At 35.2% G+C, this 21,308-nt stretch overlaps 1 protein-coding gene across 1 annotated transcript in view; it reads right to left on the reverse strand.

Annotated features, from left to right (window-relative positions):
* The window catches only part of LRRK2 (leucine rich repeat kinase 2), a 139,803-nt gene that overhangs the window by 39,865 nt on the left and 78,630 nt on the right, over positions 1-21,308 (reverse strand). Inside the window, 9 exon segments of the mRNA XM_025455630.3 lie at positions 1,555-1,655; positions 4,920-5,066; positions 6,446-6,637; positions 6,783-6,929; positions 8,495-8,649; positions 9,703-9,890; positions 15,461-15,549; positions 16,608-16,809; positions 20,793-21,011. Of these exon segments, the coding sequence (XP_025311415.3) occupies positions 1,555-1,655; positions 4,920-5,066; positions 6,446-6,637; positions 6,783-6,929; positions 8,495-8,649; positions 9,703-9,890; positions 15,461-15,549; positions 16,608-16,809; positions 20,793-21,011 (1,440 nt within the window).

Consider the following 21,308-nt stretch of genomic DNA (forward strand, 5'->3'; position numbering starts at 1 on the left):
CTGTCTGATCAGCTCAGTTGGTTAAAACTGATGAGACAGTCAAGTTAGGTCTGTTTTCTTCCAGAAGCTTAATCCAAATTCTCCATCCTTGAAAAGTGCTCACTGATTTCAAAGAGAAAGGAGTAGGAGACTCTACTAGATCAGCCCCAGTTCACTAGATCAGCCCCAGTTCATGACCACTGGTAGAATGACCCTCAAGAGGCAGCACCCGACACTGAAGTCCTTTCCTTTCCTTTTCTTCTTCTTCTTCTCCTCCTCCTCCTTCTTAAGAACAAGCACATTACACACTCTACTGTAACTATTTTTCCTATTATTTCCTTAGGTCACCGAGCTGCCTATACACTACTCAGTCTCATATATATTCTTAGTGTATTGATTTTCAACAGTTTCCCTGAGCACACCGCATAAAATTTGAAACATATATTGAAGACTGATAACCAAGGCTGAAAAAAATCAATGTATATAACCAATTGCCTATAGATGGAAAGAGACTGCACCCAGATTTGCTTCACAGACTTGTTTCTATATATAAAATGTTTATTAACTTATTTCTGGAGCCACAGTGTAACTTCTGGTATTACTAATAAAATTACTCCAGGATATTTTACACAGACATGGAATTATTTTCATTTTTCAGTATAACTATTATATTGTAACTGTGCCCCTTTTTTTAGTTTACATAAGTCATTTAGTTTCACATTTAGGCACCAATTACTTTTTAATTTTTTTTAATAAGATTGAATAGATTCAAAAATACAGTTGAGTTCTGGCATAAGATCACAGAATTTTTTTTTTTTTTTTTTTTTTTTAGATCACAGAATTTGAATTGGATTTTACCTTTGCTTTCACCCTGACTCATTCTCTCATTCTTACTGTCAGGAAAGACTCAGAAAATAAAATAAATCCCCACAGTATTCAAAACCAGAGAGGGTACTAGAGTGATCACTGTGTGCTTTGCATTTAACATCCACTCACTTTTCTTTCTTTCTAAGGGTACCTTGATTTTTGCTAAGTTGCCCAACCCTCACCCAAGCAGACCATGAATTTTAGGGGGAAGCAGCCCAACTCTAGCCTCAGGAAAAGGTGGGACTGTTATGAGTAATACCATCTACATTACCATAGAGATTGACTGAGTAATGCAGGGCTAAGCCAATCAGTGCATGGCATTGTCCTGAACATAAGTGCTTATGGAAAAAAGAACATGTGATATAAGTGAAACCAAAAGAAATTTATAAATGTGCACAGGATTTGGGTTCCTCTAACATACAAGACCTCAAAAGAGCTACCCTCTTTTATTCTGTACTTGGGGCAGTTAACTGTGATGCTTTGTACAAGAATTCTCAGAATGCTGTCTTTTCTTTGTTTTTCAACAGGAGAAATGAAACAAACTTTTTTTTTTTTTACTCTATAAGGAAAAGACAAAAATGGGATTTCATAACTGGACTCAGGTAGACTTGGGGGAAATGTAATCATTTTGCATTTTCACAAATACATGCAAAACCAGAGTTCCAGGAGATTAACAATTTAGTGTAATAATGTAATTGGATTTCTTACTTGTCTTAACAGTCTAAGTGATGTATGTTTATTGAAAATCTTCACAGCCACTTCTTCTCCTTCATAGGCTGCTCGATAAACAGATCCAAAACTGCCATCACCTTTTGAAAAGAAAGAAGCACTTCAGTTAATCTAAGAAAAAAAGCTAAATAAATTCTATCGATTATAATTACATTGTTGTGTACGTGAAGAGAAATCTGACCCACTTGTTTCATTGAATCAAGTCTCATTTGATGCTTCCTCTTCCTTCTACTCTGTGAACTACAATGCACCTAAAGATTTTGTTACAGCCTTTTCATCTTCGGACTACATACTGCCTGCTCAATTACCTCATTGACTCCCTAACTTCATCTCTTCCTATATGTTGGGTGTTTCACATCTTCATTTATAGCCACAAGCCAGCTTCTGAACTCTATCCTGTATTACAAGTTTGCATTGGAGATCACTGGCATGTCCCTCCAAATCTCAACCATGCTCCATCAGAAGCCATGCTCATCATTTTGTCTCCAAACTAGATTTTTTTTAAAGATTTCATTTATTTATTCATGAGAGACACAGAGATAGAAGCAGAGACATAGGCAGAGAGAGAAGCAGGTTCCCTGTGGGGAGCCCAATGTGGGACTCAATCCCAGGACCCTGGCATCATGACCTGAGCCAAAGGCAGACGCCCAAACACTGAGCCGCCCAGGTGCCCCTCCAAACTAGTTTTTATTCCACCTCATATAGCTGATTTAAAACAAATTTTAAAACTCTCTTTTTGTGGTCATTCTAGAGTCAAAACCAAAAAATCATCTTAGCTCTTTTCCCTTGCCTCTTTTCCATTTCCGTCCCCACCACACCCATCTGGTGACCTTGGTGCTTTCTGCCTAGACTGTGGAGGCCTACTGAGTTCATTCTATCCAATGCCATCTACTTCTCCTGCAAAATCAAGCTCCCTATAATTATACTTTGATTGTGTCACTCTCTTGTTCAAAAATAAATTATGCTATGCTGTCTACTAAATAAGATCCCAAATCAGGGATAAATCCATGTTGTAGCTCCAAATTCCCCAAATTCCCCCTTGTGGTTCTCTTCCTGTCCTGCCACTCATTCTCAGTACTCTAGCCCAGAAGTTCTCTCAGTTTGGGCTGCACAGGACATCTGAGGAGCTTTCTAAAAGTACCAACGTCTGGTCCACCCTCACAGAGTCTGACCTAATTAATTACAGGAATTACTGGTCATTAGAATTTTTTTTTAAATTCCCAGGTGATATTAATGAGCAACCACGGTTGAGAATAACTAACCCCATCAAATAATACCCCTCAAGTACCTTTCGTGTGGCTCTCTGGAAAAAATAATCTCCTGAAGGGGAAATGCACCCCACAATTCCTCAAACAGATACATACAACCCCATACCTGTGCATTTAAATTTTTTTCATAAAACAAGTCCATCAATATTCACAAATCTAACAAGAAGTGTCATATAGTAACTGCTATCTTGGAAAGAGAGTGTTAACTGGAAGCCCGAAATTCATTCCCACTCTATAAGGAAAATAGCAATGAATGACCTCTACCACACTACCGTAGCATAAATATACTTGGTGGGGGGTGGGGGGTGTCTCTGATTATAAAATGTTTTTAGAAGGATATATCTCATTTGTTTAGTCAATGATTCTCAACTAGAATGATGTTGCTCCCCTCCCTATACCCTCTAATTTCTGCAATGTTTGGAAACATTTTTGATTGTCACACCTGGGGAGGGGGGGTGAGGATACACCACTGACATCTAGTGGGTAGAAGAGAGGATGCTACTAAACATCCTACAATGCACAGGACAGCCCCATAACAAAGAATCAGCCAATCTAAAAAAGCAACAGTATAGAGTTTGAGAAACCCTGAAATTGTAAATAAACATGAAATTGATGGGTTTCTGGGACAGGAGACTAGAGAATGGGAGTACTTCTATGAACACTTTCCTCTGTGTAATTAATGGCATACAGAACAAAATACAGATGCTTTTGAAGGTGGTCAAAGGTTAAAAACTTCCAGTTATAAGATAAATAAGTACTAGGGATGGAATGTACAGCATGATGACTACAGTTAATGCTGCTATGTGAAATATATTTAAAGTCGTTAAGAGTTAATCCTATAAGATCTCACTACAAATAAAAAAATATCTTTTCTTCTATTTTATATCTATATGGGATAATCAATTTTAATTAAATTCATTATGGTAATCATTTCAAAATATATGTAGACTCAAATCATTTGCTGTATATCTTAAAATTATACAGTGCTGTATGTCAACTATATCAATAAAACAAAAAAGTAAGTGCTTCAAATGAATTTTGTGAGCATTTCTACATACATTGCTCAAAACTATCCATTAATATGAAACACATATTAATGTACTAATAAGAGATATTCTGGGGAGCTTTGTCTGTAGCCTGAGACTTCTTCAGAGAAAGAATACAGAATGCCTGGTACTTACCTGTACCCTTTAAATCACAAGTCAAGTGTGGCATTGGTTAAAATCTAAAATTTGGCATTGACAATTCAGCATTTTGTGTTAACTCAATAATATATTCACTTCCAGAGTTCCAAAACATTCAAATTCATTCTAAATTTTTTCAATTGATGTGAAGAATAAAGGTGTAAAGCAGTTTATTTACCTTTTACATGTCATGTCACAAATCTTGGACATTCTTTGTTAATAATTTTAATGCCCTAACAGACATATTTTAGGCATTCTTTCTGTGAAATTTAATTAAAATTAAATGTATACACACACACAACAGTGAATACTCCACAAAGTAAAGCCATAATTGTCTTCAAATTATAGTAATTTAACCCAATGCTCTTTCTTGACTGTTCCGAGTCTCTCAGAACTTGAGTATGTCACCAACATAATGCTTCTAAATTTTTTATCTCAAACTGCTTTTTGTGAATATTTTTTATGAGAATTCATGCTTGTTATCCTGAGGAACAAAACTGCTTCTATGACTACCTAGAGGTGTTCTTCCTTTACCTATCCCATCTTTTTGAGACTGAAAAATGACTGCATTACACAACTGAAAATCTCCTTATCTGTCCTCTGCCCAATTTCTGGCTCTTAAAACAAATGCAAGGATATATTTTACAAACACATGAACTTCCATGGCAGTCCCATTCTTATCTCGAATCTAGTCCATGAGAATGTATGCAAAGCAAATTCCATGTCTGTAACACTACTTTCAAGTATATCATTCCGAAAAAAAAAAAAACCACTATAACAAATATATGAAGACAATAAAACTATGACAATGTAATTATATTTTAATGTTTTCTAGATTATAAAGGAAAAATTATATCCTAATTTTTATTCTCAAACCAGCAAAAGTAGTTACCTAAGAGAAACTCTGGAGCTTGTTCAAATTCCAATTCATCATTATTCAACATAATATTTCTAGGTAAGTCAGCCAAAATTAAGTCAGGAGCAATTTGAGATATTGGAATGGTGAGCCTTGGTTGATCTGGATTTACTAGAAGGTCTCCTGAAAAGTACACAAAACGTTTTTTTTAAAACAAACTTTTAAGGATATACATAAATTTGCACAAAAATAATCATATTTCCTATGATTTCTAATTCTTCTTTTAGGGTTTCTTACCAATCCTATTTTTCTCTAGAAAATCTGATAAAGCGTTAAAGGTTCAGTTAACACCTATGCACTTGGAATGTTACAAATTCATTCCTAGGTTCACTCATTAGAAATTAGAATTCAGAACTTCCTTAGACTGACATCTGTCTAAGAAATCATCTACTCTCTACTTTTACCACATATGTGGGGGCACTTGTTACATGGTTAACAAATTGCTAAATTATTTTTATGTATCATCCTATTATATTTTTTATGCAAGTATAATTAACATACAGTGTTATATTAGGTTCATGTGTACAATATACTGATATACAATATACATTTCTCAGTACTCATCATGATAAATGTACTCTTAATCCCACTCACTGATTTCATGTGTCTTTCAACCTACCTCCCTTCTAGTAATCAATAGTTTGTTCTCTGTATTTAAGGGTCTGGGTTTTTTATGTCTTCCTTTTTCTGGTTGTTGTTTGTTTGTTCTGTGTTTTAAGTTCTAAAGAGTGAAATCATATGGCATTTGTCTTTGTCTGAGACTTACTGCACTTAGTGTTATACCCTCTAGGTCCATCCATGTTGTTGGAAATGGCAAGATAGCATTCTTTTTATGGCTGAGTAATATTCCAGTGTGTATGTATGTATATATTATATATATAGTGCATATATGTATGTATCTATGTATGTGTATCCCACGTGTGTATGTATGCACACATATATGTATACACACACACATATATATACACATACTACATCTTCTTTATACAGTCTCCTATCAATGGACACTTGGGTTGTTCAACAACACTAATCATCAGGGAAATGTAAATCAAAACCACAATGAGATATCGTCTTTCACCTGTCAGAATGACTACAATGGAAAACAAGAAATAACAAGTGTTGGCAGGGATTAAAATAAAAAGAACCCTCACATGCTGTTGGTGGGAATACAAATTGGTGCAGACACTGTGGGAAACAGTGTGGAGGTTCTTTGAAAAATTAAAAATAGAAATACCATGTGATTCTGCTTATTCCATGACTATTTGCCCAAACAAAAAGAAAGCACTAATTCAAAAAGACATATATGCACCCCCTATGTTTACTGCAGCATTATTTACAATAGCCAAATTCTGGAAGCATGTATCATCTATTTTAATCCTCATAACAATTCTATGAGGTAGGTTCTAGTATTCTTATTTCATAGTTGAGGTTATGTTGCCCAGTAGGCCATTGAACATTGAAAGGATCACTTAAAAAATTTGAAAGTTTTACATCAATACTACCTTCTTCTGCTTTCTTCATCAAGTCGTCAAGTAAGATTTTTTGATGCTCTTCACCATCATTAAAACTATATAATGCCCATTTCTTCAACAGAGTTTCTCCTTCACCACAAATATCAATCTCCAGCAATCCAGGAAACCATTCTTCCATCAGAGAATCAATGTGATCCACAACTTGGCCCAAAAGAATACAGCCTACATGATCCAAAGAAGAGCTCATCAACACCCTATCTGAACCTTATTCTGTTGCAAAGCTAGAAAGAGGGACTACAAAGTTTGAAAAAAAAATGTTTATATTTCTTTAGTGGTACAATTCAAAGTTTTGAATTAATTTCCTTACCTTTTCTACAAGAAGGAACTGTAATTTTTAAGAAACTCTCTGGGTGATTGTCTAAGACTTCAGATCCTACCAGACAATAAGCTTCAGGAGACCAATTCAAGTAGATGCCTTGTCGCCAATACATTCTGTTTGGGCGAAGTGCTCGTTCTGAAAGAAGTTTAAATGGACCCAAATGTATCCATTAATTATGAACTTCATAAATTAAAAGAGCAGAAAAATCACTGCAAATGCCACAAGTAAGTAATAGAGATACATATGTTTTGAAACAAAGTATTGGAATTGTTAATGACACAACTACTCATTCATATCTATTGTGCATGAAATTAAGTATTTTAACCTCAATTTTGCAAGGCAATAAAATAAAATGCCCCGTAGGTAACCTAAAAGATAGTTCAGATTCATGATGCTAAAATAGTTTGATATGCTTAATAGAATAAAAAGAATCATAAATAAGTAATCATAACTTCCAATTTTTTTTCTAAGAGAGAGTGTGCATGAGTGAAAGGTGGGAAAGGGCAGAGGGAGAAGGAGAGAGAGAATCTTAAGCAGGTTCAATACTGGGCTGGGCTTGATCTCACAAACCTGAAATCATGACTTGAGCTGAAATAGAGCCAGTTGCTTAACCAATTGAACCACTGGCACCCCAAATTCTCATAACTTTTAAAACTCTTAAAAGGAGGTTGGTTGTCACACTAAAATAAAAACTTCTGGAATGATTTATTTTAATGTGATGTAACTACCTACATATTGATTAATTGCAAGCAAAATAAGGTTTATTTCAAAATACAGTAACACATGCATAAAGCTGATTTTTAACTGCCCCCCCTGCCCCGCCCCCCAAAATGATATTTTTCCTTTGGAGCACTAGTTCTCCCTTTCTTCAAGAAGGAGGAGCTAGCAATATAAAGACCCATTTTTTCTAAAGATTTTATTTATTTATTCATGAGAGACAGAGAGAGAGAGAGGCAGAGACAGGCAGAGGGAGAAGCAGGCTCCATGCAGGGAGCCCGACGCGGGACTTGATCCCAGGTCTCCAGGATCAGGTCCTGGGCCGAAGGCGGCGCTAAACTGCTTAGCCACCAGGGCTGCCCTAAAGACCCATTTTTAATCAAAAAGATTATAAAAAATATAAAAAATATAAATATAAATCTAAATAAATATAAATATAAATATATATAATATATATATAATATAATATAAATATAAATATAAATCCCTCAGGAATTGCACAGCAAGAGAGCTTTTAAGTCTTTACAGTGAATGGTCTGAATGGTCAGAACCTGTTACTTTTGTTAACTAAGACTCTCTGGCTTTGCAGTGATAGTCACTTGTAATTTTTCTTTGTTCATTTGTGTGTGTCGGTTTACACGTGTGCATGTGTTTAACACCAGTGAATCCTAGTAATCTTACCTTCTAAAACTGTTGCTTCTAGTCTACTCTAGCTTGGAAAGCAAGATATTCATACTTATTATAAATGTGTCTAAAATAAAAACAAATACGCTTTGAGTGAGGACTTAAGAAATTTCCTTCTTGACAAACTGCATGAACTTAAATGAGCCTATGTGTCCTTATCCTGGCTACTCTGAAGTCCTATAAGCTTATTTTCTGATTTTCAGTGGCCTTACAAATACATGAACTCTGTGAAAATGACATGTCAATTTTAATATGCTTCCCCCCTAACTTCTCAAATATTGACTTCATTAAATACATACCTCTTCCTGAAAGCATGTAAGGTGAAATTTCAAGTAATCGATTGATTAACCTCGACCAAAATCCCATTGGAAAATAAGGCATTTCGTATAGTCGAATGATAATTTCAGAGTTCTCACAATGGGGAAGCTCTATCACAGGCCTGTGATCAGACAAACTAAAGAGAAAAGGGTATCAGCATTACATAGCTACATAAAAATTTACCCAACCATGTTAACCAGAGTGCTTTACTACTTAAAATCAATGAGTCGAAGATAAATATTGTAGGCAATTGCACGTTTTTATAATGTTCTTTTGCTACATGACCTTCCTTCTTCAAAAATTCAATGGCTATTTAGTCAATTCAAATACATGCTCAGATGCATTTTTTTTCAGTAATACCATTTATACTAATAAATAAATTATTACAATTAGTTATGCATAGACAGGTTTTAAGGGATTATATAAAACTCGAAAAAATGTCATGTCCTAGAAAAAAGTGTACATGTATTTTTAGAATTGAATAGCATCTACCAATCAATGCAATTTGCACTTTTCAATGTCATATACCTTATAACATTTCCCAGCAATAAGAAACTATAAAGCAACAAGAAAAATTTCTATAATACAGAGCTAGAACTTAGGCCTTCATTGTGTTGCCACTCTCTGAAAATTCACTGCCATAAAGTCATCTGATGAGGGACGTCTGGATGGCTCAGTGTTGGGCATCTGCCTTTGGCTCAGGGTATGGTCCCAGAGTCCCAGGATTGAATCCCCTGAGGAGCTTGCTTCTCCCTCTGCCTATGTCTCCGCCTCTCTCTCTGTGTGTCTCTCATGAATGAATGAATGAATGAATGAATGAATGAATAAATAAATAAATAAATAAATAAATCCTTTAAAAAATAAATTCTGATGAAAACGCACTATCCTGCAGAACCTAATATAACTCCCTCAGCACCATTTAAAGACACACACACACACACACACATATCACTATTTTCCTTTCTTAAGTAATTCAAGTAGTGGTAAACCAAACAGTAATTATATACATAAAACAAATCATTTACTATACCTTTGAAGTGTCAAATGTAGTGTTTTCATTAAAAGTAAATGTTACATTTCAGTAGAGAGTGTACACAAGAAGCAAAAAAATTAATACATTTATCATAAACCAAAGTTATTTTGACAATTAAAACATATAATAGATGGTGAATTTCCAGTTTAGGTTTACCTGCTTGGAACCAGCAAATATTCTTCTCCTATTGGCAAGGCAATCTGGAATTTTTCTAGCAGTTTAAAATACTGTGACATGTAGTTCTTTGGAAATCTCTTTTTCTTTGAAAGAAATTTTTCCACATCTCTACGTGAAATGATTCCCTTAGGATGTTTTGGATAGCCTTCCACTTTCACTGTCAAAATCTGAAAGATTTAAACTCGTAAATAATCACTAGAATTCATTCTCTGAAAAGTGTTTAATTTAAAGCATTTTGTGTCTCTTTGCTATTGATATGATCAAAACAATTTAATGTTGTCAAGTGTAACAGGGCACCTGATTTCTCTACTAGAAGCCCTGTAACCAGAAGCCCAGTAGGGCAACCATTCCTCCACAAAAAAATAAATAAATAAATAAATAAAATAAATTAATTAATTAATTAAGAGAGTGAATGCAAATCAAATATTATAGAGATCCTCTGCAATCAATGAATGTTAAACCTTCCCCAGCTCCAATTAACAAATCAATCCAACACCCTTCATCCTTATTATAGCCTCATCAACAATATATTTATTGGGAAATTATCCTCTAGACTATGTTCTCATTACAGGTTTGCCACAGGTTTGCCTTAGAAATGTTACTTGAGCATAAAGGAAAACGGTTTCCATCAATAGGAAGAGAGGCAGTATGTGGTACAGGTTAGTGATTCTTACACAAAGTAACTACAGAATTTCGCTGGACTCCAGATGGAGCCTGGATCAGTAGGTCTGAGATGAAGCTTGAGAATGTGCTTGTTTAACAAGAAACTCCGATGATTCTACTATAGAGACCATACTTTCAGCTTTGACCATCATCACAGAAGTTAAAAGTATAACTTCAGAAGAACCCAGGTTCAAATCCACGTTCTAGTACTAGCTGCGTTATCTTGAGAAAGGTATATAATTTCCTTAAGCCACAGTTTCAATCAGATCAGATAATAAAAGTGACTCACCCTTAGACTGTCATGACATTGAAATAAGATAACATACAAAAGGCATGCAAAGTGCATATGACAATTTTTAGCTTATAGTAAGCCCTCATATGTTAGCTATTACTATCTACATATTCCTATTCATTTTACTTAGCCAAATGATTTTTTTAAGTTTGTGCTTAATTTCTTTACTCGATCTTTAGCATATAAGGGATACTTCAATAGGAGCATATATTATGTACATTATCATGTAGGTGGGTGAAATATTGGATTGTAAAATCCTTAGGTCCACGGACTTATCTCCTTTATCTCTATATCTCTGTTTGGTACATAATAATATGTATTGAATCATTATTGAATCAATGAATGCATGACTGGCTGAACACAATGGTGTCTAACAACAATGTATAAATGGGTCATTAAATAATAAAAACTGCAGTGTGGGACTTCTCCCATATTGTGCACTTTAGAGCCCAGACTGCTCTTACAAATCAGGTGGTAAGGAAAATTGTTTGCTGTTCTGGCATTTTTAAAGTTGTTAAGACCAGGGGTGCCTGGGTGGCTCAGTGGTTGAGCATCTGCCTTTGGCTCAGGTAATGATACTGGGGTCTTAGGATCGAGTCCCACATCAGGCTCCCCTCAAGAAGCCTGCTTCTCCCTCTGCCTGTCTGTGTGTGTGTGTGTCTCATGAATCCATAGTTTTTTTTTAATTGTTTGAAAATAAAGTGATAAGACCTTGTCTGATAACTCCCTCTCTATTCCCAACCATATTTTGCATTTTCTTTACAGCATCTGCCACCTGACATTTTAAGTGTTTATTTATTGGTTATTTCCTCCTATTTGAATATCAGCTTCACGAAAGCAGGAACATTGTTTTATCTATGCTTATAATGCTTATCCAGCATCAGAACAACATCTGGGACACTGTAGGTCTCAAATCAATGTTGGATGAGTGAATCTGGGGAAAAGAAAGTGTAGAGCATTTTATCCTGGGGTTTGATTTAGGGGCACTGGAGTCAAACTACTTAGTTTGAAATCCCAACTCTACTTCTTCCTAAATATGTTGATTTGGATAAATTGTTTAACTTCTATGTCCATCAATTTCTTCATCTTCAGGATGAGGACTAATCTAGTACCATTTAAAAGAGTTGCTCTGAGAATTACATGAGAAAATGTTTGATAGCACATAAGTAACCCCTTGTATGTTAGCCAATATTATATACTCACTCTAATTTATTTTGATACTTCGACTTCATTTTTAAAATTTTCTTAAGGTTTTTTTAAGTAATGTCTATACCCAACATGGGGCTTGAACTCACAACCTGGAAGATTGAGAGCTGCAAGCTCTTCTGACTGAGCCAGCTGTGCACTCCTAGAAACATTGATTTAAAATTGGCATGTTTGTTGGGATGCCTGGGTGGCTCAGTGGTTGGGCATCTGCCTTTGGCTCAAGGCATGATCCTGGAGTCCCAGGATCAAGTCCCACATCAGGCTCCCTGCATGGAGCCTGCTTCTCCCTCTGCCTGTGTCTCTGCCTCTCTCTCTCTCTGTGGGTCTCATGAAAAAATAAATAAAATCTTTTTAAAAATTAATAAAATAAAATAGGAGTTTGTGCTTGATGTTTTTAAGTAGATCTATGGTGTACTACCACTATTTGTAGTAGATGGTTTCCAAAGACAGACACATGAATTGCTTCTCTTCCTACACAGGTGTGGTGTTTGATCTTTCATTTCTTGAAGGATCCTTGATTCCTCTTGAACCTGGATAGGCTCTATGGTTACTCCAGTCATTAGAACATGGCACAACTGACATTTTATCAGCTCTGGGCCCACCCTTTGAGAGGACTGGTCATATGAAAGACTACATGGTGGAGCACCAACATACCAAAAATGTGAGTGTAAGTTTCTTGGACTCAGCAGCTTGACTCAATGAAGGAAGCCAAGTGAATGACCCTTGCCAATGCCATGGCAGCAGAGCTGTTCCGCTGAGCATGGTCAGCCCACAGAACAGTGAGAAACAATAAAATGTTGATGTTTTACTCCAAGTTTGGGGGTATCTTGTTACATAGCAATGCAAAACTGAAATGTTATCTAAATTTTATCACCTTTAAAAGAACTCTTTATATTCCTTCTGCCTCATAATTTATAATTCCTAACGTATGCCGTTATGCAAAGAAAGAAAATTTCCCAAGTTCCTCACCCAAGTTTTTAACAAGATTACATTGCCATGCAAGCTTTTTAATATTCCACCTGATTAATTCAGTAAGTGTCCTTCGTATCTCTTTTATCATACGGTTAAATGAGTTTTTGCAAACTTCTCTGTGCAATGACGGAAACATTTTTAATAAATCTAATGACCTAATAGTCTGGAGCAAAGAGAAGAGTAGGTAGGCTCTTAGAGCTTCTGCACCCTGAAATTGTTTCTGACCTTGCCTTGATGATTCATGGAGGTGAATACCCCTATTTATTTTTGCTGATGGATATCAGACAATTCATTCTTATTTTCATTTGATCATTTATAGCTTTCATTTTCTTTAAGTCTTGGTGAAAATGACATTATACTTTAATATATCAGCATAAACAAAAATGGCATTTATTAAATTAATATGAAATTTAATTGTTCTACTGACTCTTTTAGATCTTTCGATATAACTTGGAACTGTTCAAATTCTTGACTTAATTTTCACTTAAATTATCATGTTTATAGTATAACTATACTAATAAGAACTTTCATGGAGTTTCAACTTAATTTCTCCATGAATCTTCAGGGATTTTATTGTGGTTATGGTAGAAGGTTGCTTTTGTTAAAAGACGGTGATTCTGATGCAAACTACCTCTTTATTCTACTGAATAAGAGGCCCTCCTATATTATTTGTATCTGCGTAATTTTAAATATTACCAATTCACATGGAAAAACATCACTTTTTAGTGCAACTTTAGCCTTTTCTTGACTATCTAGAGTTTAGTTATGTTCTGATACAGTGCACCATCTAGGACAACAAAAATCTTCAGGGTATATTTAAAACTCCCTTTGTTGTACAGAACGTACCCACCTACACAGATTTTTTATTTAGCTCTGTACCTGGCACACTTTCCAAAATTTCATGGATACATCTTTACAATTTTGAAGGTTTTTTTTTTCATTTCTAAAATAATATCTTTAATTATCAAATAGGTTAAACATAAAATTAGCTAACATTTACTTCTCTACACTGAATTAGGGAAGCAATGTAGAAAATAACAGTTATTTTCCTTATTTTACAAGTAAAGAAACAAAGGCTTAAAACATTAAGAAATGTCACAAAGTTAAGAAAGATACAGAAGAAATTTGAACACAGGTCATGCTGACTCTAGAGCTTGTGCCCTTGACCACTCTACCAGCTTCATTCCCATTTAGCAAATGAGTGGAATCACTTTCCATGGCATATTGTGCAAAAGGATGAAAATCTACTTTAAAAATATCTATCAGGATCCCTGGTGGCACAGTGGTTTAGCGCCTGCCTTCAGCCCAGGGCATGATCCTAGAGACCCGGAATCGAGTCCCATGTCGGGTTCCCTGCATGGAGCCTGCTTTTCCCTCTGCCTGTGTCTCTGCCTCTGTGTGTGTGTGTATGTGTGTGTGTGTGTGTGTGTGTGTGTGTGTCTCATGAATAAGTAAATAAAATCTTTTAAAAAATAAATAAATAAAAATAAAACATCTACCAAAATAGCTATTACTATCATGTTACAATTGCCGGTTGTGTTTCAAATGCTCTCAAAGTCCATGATATGGGATTTAGCCAAAAATTAGTTTCCTGTCCTTTTATTCCTTAGATAAAATTTAGAAACTAACATTCAAAATTATGAGGGAATTTAATTACTATTATGGTTTAGTTAGAAGAGATGATTCTAATGTAAAAAGACAGAATCATTTTAGGGATTCAGAGAGTCACGTTCAAAACTGTGCATTATGCTCACAAACAAAATAGTTGTCAGTGAGTGAGTACATGTGTTAGAGAGTCTCCTCAAGCTCCCTTCAGTTCATGATTAAGTTAGATGCAGTTGTTCTCAACCAGGGTGATTTTGCACCCCCACCTCTATTTGGCAATGTCTGGACACATTTGTGCTTGTCACACTAGGGGAGTACTATTGGCATCTAGATGGTAGAAACCAAAGATGCTGCTAACATCCTATAATGTACAACAAATAATTATCTGGTGCAATCTGACAGTGAGAAACACTGAGCTAGTGTGTTCTGCTTGAATGGATTTTTCTATGGCAAACCTATAGAGATGGTAACTAATTAAGATAAACTTACCAGTAATTGATTATCATTGGCAAAAGAAAAACTTTTCCATATGAAATACAAACGGAAAAAGGACAGCCATAACCATCACCATCCAGTTTTCAAAACTGTAAGCATTTAGAGCTTATATTCCACTCAAGAGTCAAAACTTCCCTTCATGCTGTCTAAAGGTTTTAGGCTCACCATCCAATTTTCTTATGTATATTTCCCCCAAGGATTTTCACAAAGCTTCCATTCAACTGACTATACCAATAACCAAACCAAAGTGTCATCAGGATCTAGAAAAGCACTGTGGAACACAGTGGTACAACATCGGTCTGTAAGTTGGAAACAAAGACACTGAGGTGAACTCTCAGACATTGTCCCTTCTTTCATGAAGCTCTACTTTATGTAGACTCCTACATGAATTGATCTACAGTATTCTACTTGTACAGGACTTTCTACCTTAACTGAATATAAATTCCATCATTTTTAGCACTCTTCAGTCATTACCCTCATGCCACAAAAATACCAGACACTAACCTGTGCCATGACTTTACAAAGCCACTTGGGTTCCACAAAATATAAGTCACTTAACTGCAGAGCTGGATCTTGAAAATGAAGAAGGACCCCTATAGTAAAAAATCAAACAGTGAAACATGGAATCCACAATATACAAATAAAAAGGGGCTTTTGAGAGACTCTAGTCCAACCTCCTCATTTTACAGATGAGGAAATCTCAGCACAGTTGGTAGCAGAGCTGAGACTAGAACCTGGGCATTCCAGTTCCCAAGCTCTAATGTCCAGATATATAAAGGAATTTTTGAACTAAATAAAATAATCATATACAAGCATATGTGAGACAATGGCATGCATTGTCTTGTATATATATTTACAAATAATAAAAAATTCACAGAATTTTTTTAGTTTTCTAAATATATCCTACAAAGATATCTTATTTTCAAATATAGGTAAGAAATACAGAATATTGCAGAAAGCTACTGGCTTAAGAATAATGGGGGAAAAGGAACAGATTATAATCCATGTAAAGATTTATTTTTCACACAACAAAATCTAGGGATTAAAAGCAGTTTCTCAGCCGCTTAACTCTAGTACTACAAATCAACTCATACCTTTCTAGCAAGGTCATATTGATCAAATACACAAATAGCACAGAAGCTTCTGCAAGTGTTTTCATCTATGAGGTCACACTGACTATGTGCAATGCAACAGGCAGGATCTGCCATTCTAAAAGGTGCATTATTATTTCAGGCAACCATTGATCCTCTAAGTGCCCAGTTAGAGCACCCCAATAATAATTCCCCTTTATAGTATACAAATAACTCCACACACACCAAATTCAAATGATACTATGAAAAGATATGGACTTGTGCTCAGGGTCTCAAAGCTCCTGAATAGTTAAGCCAATTTCTAGAACCCTCATGTTTTAACTCCTGCTGGGATACTCTTCCCAACACTGTCCCAGATGGTTTCTAAATGATTTTCTATAATATGGCATATGATTCAACATTATTGCACATGATGACCTTTCAAAAGGAAAAAGTCAATGGTCCAAGAATTTTATGGAAATTCTATTAAGTTTTGTATGTAAATTCTGTGCAAGGTTTAGATATATTCTCATAAATGATTGTACTGGAGCTTTGAAAAAATATGTAACAAACACACAAACCTGATTCATTTAGGAAGTGAACTGCATGAGGGAGCTCATTTTCATCCAACTGCAGCTGATTTTCCTTTACAAGTTGTAATAATCGTTTCCGGTCGATTACAGGAAATTCAATTGGCACATTTTTACGCTCTGATAAAATGATTTTCTCAAGTTCTACATAACAGTCTGGAATCAGCTGCCCAACAACAGGCTGATCTCGGATCTGTGTAATTACAAATGACAAGCTGTAAAAATTCATTTCACTCATATGCTTGTCGGGTGGTTGGTAAATTCAGTGCTAATAGTTGTTAGGAAAGTAAAATATTATTCAGAAATGTATTTTTTAAATAAAATCAAAATGTGATGTAAACCTATTTAAACTGGAGCAGCCCGGGTGGCTCAGTGCTTTAGCACCACCTTCAGCCTGGAGTGTGGTCCTGGAGACCCAGGACAGGCTGGGGTCAGCCTGTGGTCAGGCTCCCTGCATGGAATGGAGCCTGCTTCTCCTTCTGCCTGTGTCTCTGCCTCTCTCTCTCTCTCTCTCTGTGTGTGTGTCTCTCATGAATAAACAAATAAAATCTTTTTAAAAAAACTATTTAAACTGTGAAGAATAAACAAAATATTAAAATAAGAAAAATATAAACACAGAAGCCAATTTAGAAAGAACTATCAAAATAATATGGAAATATTTATCTAACAATTCAGAAAAACCATGATACAACCCAGAAAAACCATGATACAACCCAGGATAAATCACTAACCATAAATAAGGGATTTGCTATTTTCTAAGACATTAGACATATATGCAATAGATATGTTAGCATAAGAAGTCAGTTAAAAAAAAAAAAAGTCAGTAAGTATTCCAAAGCCTTAAGGCCTTATTTATTAGATGAAAATGTTTATGCTCCAAGGTAAAACATTATAGTTTGTGCTTGTTATTTGCAAAATGTTACATTAATGGAATGTACCCAAGCTATGCTTTTTCATGGAACTTCAAACTTGGGAAAACAAAAAATCATCTAAACACAAATAATTTTGACATGAGAGGATGATTTTTTTTGGTCTATTACACTCATAATCTAATCATTGTATGCTAACTGAAATACATAAAAAAAATTTTTAAAGAGTCACTTTAAGATAATTTCTATAATAAAAAATCTTTTCCGAACTTTTTTTCCCCAGGAGAATCTAATTTTAAATAGAAATGCAACTGTAACAATAGTGACTAAAGTGCCTCTGAAAACCACCAGGTGGCAAACTCTCCCTATTTCTCAACCCATTTATATATTCTTGTATTCTTTTTACCTAAGAATTTCTACTTAAATTTTTAAACTTACTATAAACAGAAGTTGGGATTATTACACACACACATGCAAATTTAAGGTGCTCTTTTTCTACTCTTTTTTTTAAAGATTTTATTTATTTATTCATGAAAGACACAGAGAGACAGAGGCAGAGACACAGACAGAGAGAGAGAGAAGCAGGCTGAATGCAGGGAGCCCCATGCGGGCTAGACCCCAGGACAACAGGACACCGGGACTCCGAGATCACACCCTGGGCCAAAGGCAGACACTCAACCGCTGAGTCACCAAGGCGTCTCTCTTTTTCTACTCTTAAGTAGAACTTTAAGGAGTTTTATTTATAACAGCCATACTATTACCTACATATTCACTTCAAAACATTCAAAAAACTGTTTTCATGTATCCAATACCACAGCAAATTACATATAAATCCGCTAATTTCCACTTTTCATATTCCTTCTCATCATTTATAAATTAAGACAAAATAGAACGTCATATTGAAGTTTGTGTTTTAACTCAAGAAAGAAAATCTACATACAGAAGTAAACAATGTTCTCACAGAAAGCAAATTACATAGCAAAGGGGTGAATTTTATAGTGCTGAGTTACAGGACAATCAGAGAATGCTCTGCGAATGGGCTGAACAAGATTGAAAGGGCTAATGTTGGCAATGAATTCTGTTTTGTCCTACTTCTCCTTTTAGCTTGATTATGGGATCACCAAGAGCCAAAACAAAATTTTTATTCTAGAGTCTGCATAGACACATGTTAATAAAGGCAAGACGGGGAAAGAATAGAGAAGAGCCAAGATAGAGGAGCAAATGAAAAACAAATGCCAGTACAAAATAATAATCTCTAATAGATTTAAAAACCTGCTTGAATACAAGTTGAAGCATCTCAGGGATGAAAATATATTCAAGCTCTGGCAGGATCATTGGTTCTGAAAGATCCTGAAAGAGCCAGTTTTCTGCAAAGCAATCAGATGGATTTTCAAACTAAAATGCCAGAATGATGCAACCATTAGCAATATACATCTTTCTTCCAATAATCCAGCCATTTATCAAAGCATTTGTGTTGGCTTCAGGGTTAATTTATGAGTGCAGGAAGAAAGTTGGTCTTATTGATTGATAGTGATAACTTGCTATCATGCTAAAGCACTACTAGTCCAGTTAGAAGAACCAACCAGTTTATCTATACTTCAACTAAACTATTCATACTTTATCTATTTGTTTCAACTAATTCAGGCTTTTTGAAAACAAATTCCTCTCCAAGAAGTCTTTTTAAAAATATGATATATGCTCTGACATATATGACAAGAATAGGAGCTACTAAAATGTTATAATTAACAGTAAAGTTCTGTAAGTACAGGTGTAGTCTCGGAGGAAAACTGCCTAGATAGAGAATATTTAATTGGATACATGAATTTTGTGTATTTGTTTGTTAAAAGTCACATTGCTCTTTAATCATATGTCCAACAAGAGAACACAAAAATCTCCAAATAAATACTATGTCGTTCTGCTTACATAAGATGCCACTACTGACCCACGGATGGTAAAATCTTTTAGTGACTGTGATAAATGTGTTGAAAGATACAAACATGCAAATTCTCTCCCTGGGCACCACAAAGACCAACACATTTATAAATGGCTCATTAGGTTTTAGATAGGAGTATAATCTGTGCAAATGGAACAGAACTAAGCTAACTGGCCAACACATTATAACCAGGGTGATTGTGTAATTTATCATCCAAATTGGAATGCTTCTGAGAATGTAGTGGGACACTATTAATTACGCTGGGAATGCCCAGGCAAAACAGGACCCTAGTTATAAGCCATAGCCTTGATCATTAGTGCTAATGAGCTAAACCAACAGGGACTAACAATGAAATTGACCATTGTGTTTGGCTCATGAAACTATTCGAGGAATTTTCAGTGTACTTTATACTACAGTATTTGTAAAACTTAGGAAAGATTTCTTTTTCCTACAAGTATTAAAAACAAGTATTCTCCCTAATAACCAATTTATTTGTATTTTATGAACCCTATGAATTATATTTGGCTTACTAGAACTTTGGAAATCAAAACGTAATTTCTAAAGTAGAAAACCCAAGGGCACCTGGGTGGCTCAGTCAAGTGTCTGCCTTCAGCTCAGGTCATGATCTTGGGGTCCTGGGGTTTGAGCCCTACATCGGGTTCCCTGCTCAGTGGGGAGTCAGCTTCTCCCTCTTTCTCTGCTTCTCCCCCTACTATGCACACACTCTCTCCCTCTCTCTTTTGTCAAAAACATAAATAAAGTCTTTAAAAATAAATAAAATTGAAAACCCAGTTTATATGGACTAAAAAATTGCTTAGACATTGTTGAAAATCAAATTCACAATCTTGGCAACCTCATGAAAGAGCCATCTCACAATACTGAGGGAAGAAAAACATGTGGAATGGGTATCACACTGATAAGAGATGTGAAGGAAGCACAGATTAGGGTGTACATAAAAGAGAAACTCCAAAAGAAAGGAGCAAGTGGAGAAAGAACAAAGAATAGAGGAAAGATGATCCTGAGACCCCAATATTCACTCGTATTCTTTTGCTGAATTATCACTACAAAAAGTTGTGAGAGAAAGGGCATCAGAAACACGTTCTCAGATTCTCTCAGAAACATTCAGCCTCTCAGACATTCGTTTCCTTCAGGATCCTCTAATTTGTTTTATTCCCATTTCTATGCATTTGAAATGAGGAATGACAGAAGTAAGAAACCTTAAAATTGAAATACTTTAGTAATCCTAACAGCTATGAAAAAAACTCACAATTTTAAGACAGTTGTTCTCTTCTCAAGACTTCTGACAGTTGTGTAACATGAGAGTTAATAAATTATACTTATTCACCAGTCTACAGAAGGCATTAACCACATTACCTTAAAATTAAGACTCTCATTTATGATGGTTTTCCGAAGTTTTGCCAAAGCATCAGATTCCTCAGTGGCATTCACAAAGTGGTAATCCCTTATTGCAGGAAACCCTCGCTTGTTCAAGAGTTCCTTGGTGATTTTACTTATGCAGGCTTTACGCTGCTTTTCATCAGAAACATCCAGATGCGTGCCAACGAGGATCACAGGGGAAGAAGAAGCACGAGCCTATAGGAAGTGATACAAAATATTCTTGTGTTTGTTTTAAAATCAAGACCGCTTACAGTTCTGTTCATATTTACTCTTTATGAAATTCAGTTGAGTGGAAATTAGAAATTAAAAGACATCAAGAAGAAGAAAATGTCAACTGTCTTTCCTTCCTTAAACTTAGGGGGAAAAGGTAACCTTAAGAAATTTTATTTTATTTTATTATTTTATTTTATTTTATTTTATTTTATTTATTTTATTTTATTATTTTTTAACCTTAAAAAATTTTTATATATTTTTTTAATTTTTATTTATTTA

This window comes from Canis lupus, chromosome 27, assembly GCF_003254725.2.
Source record: "Canis lupus dingo isolate Sandy chromosome 27, ASM325472v2, whole genome shotgun sequence".
In the NCBI taxonomy this organism is placed as follows: domain Eukaryota; kingdom Metazoa; phylum Chordata; class Mammalia; order Carnivora; family Canidae; genus Canis; species Canis lupus.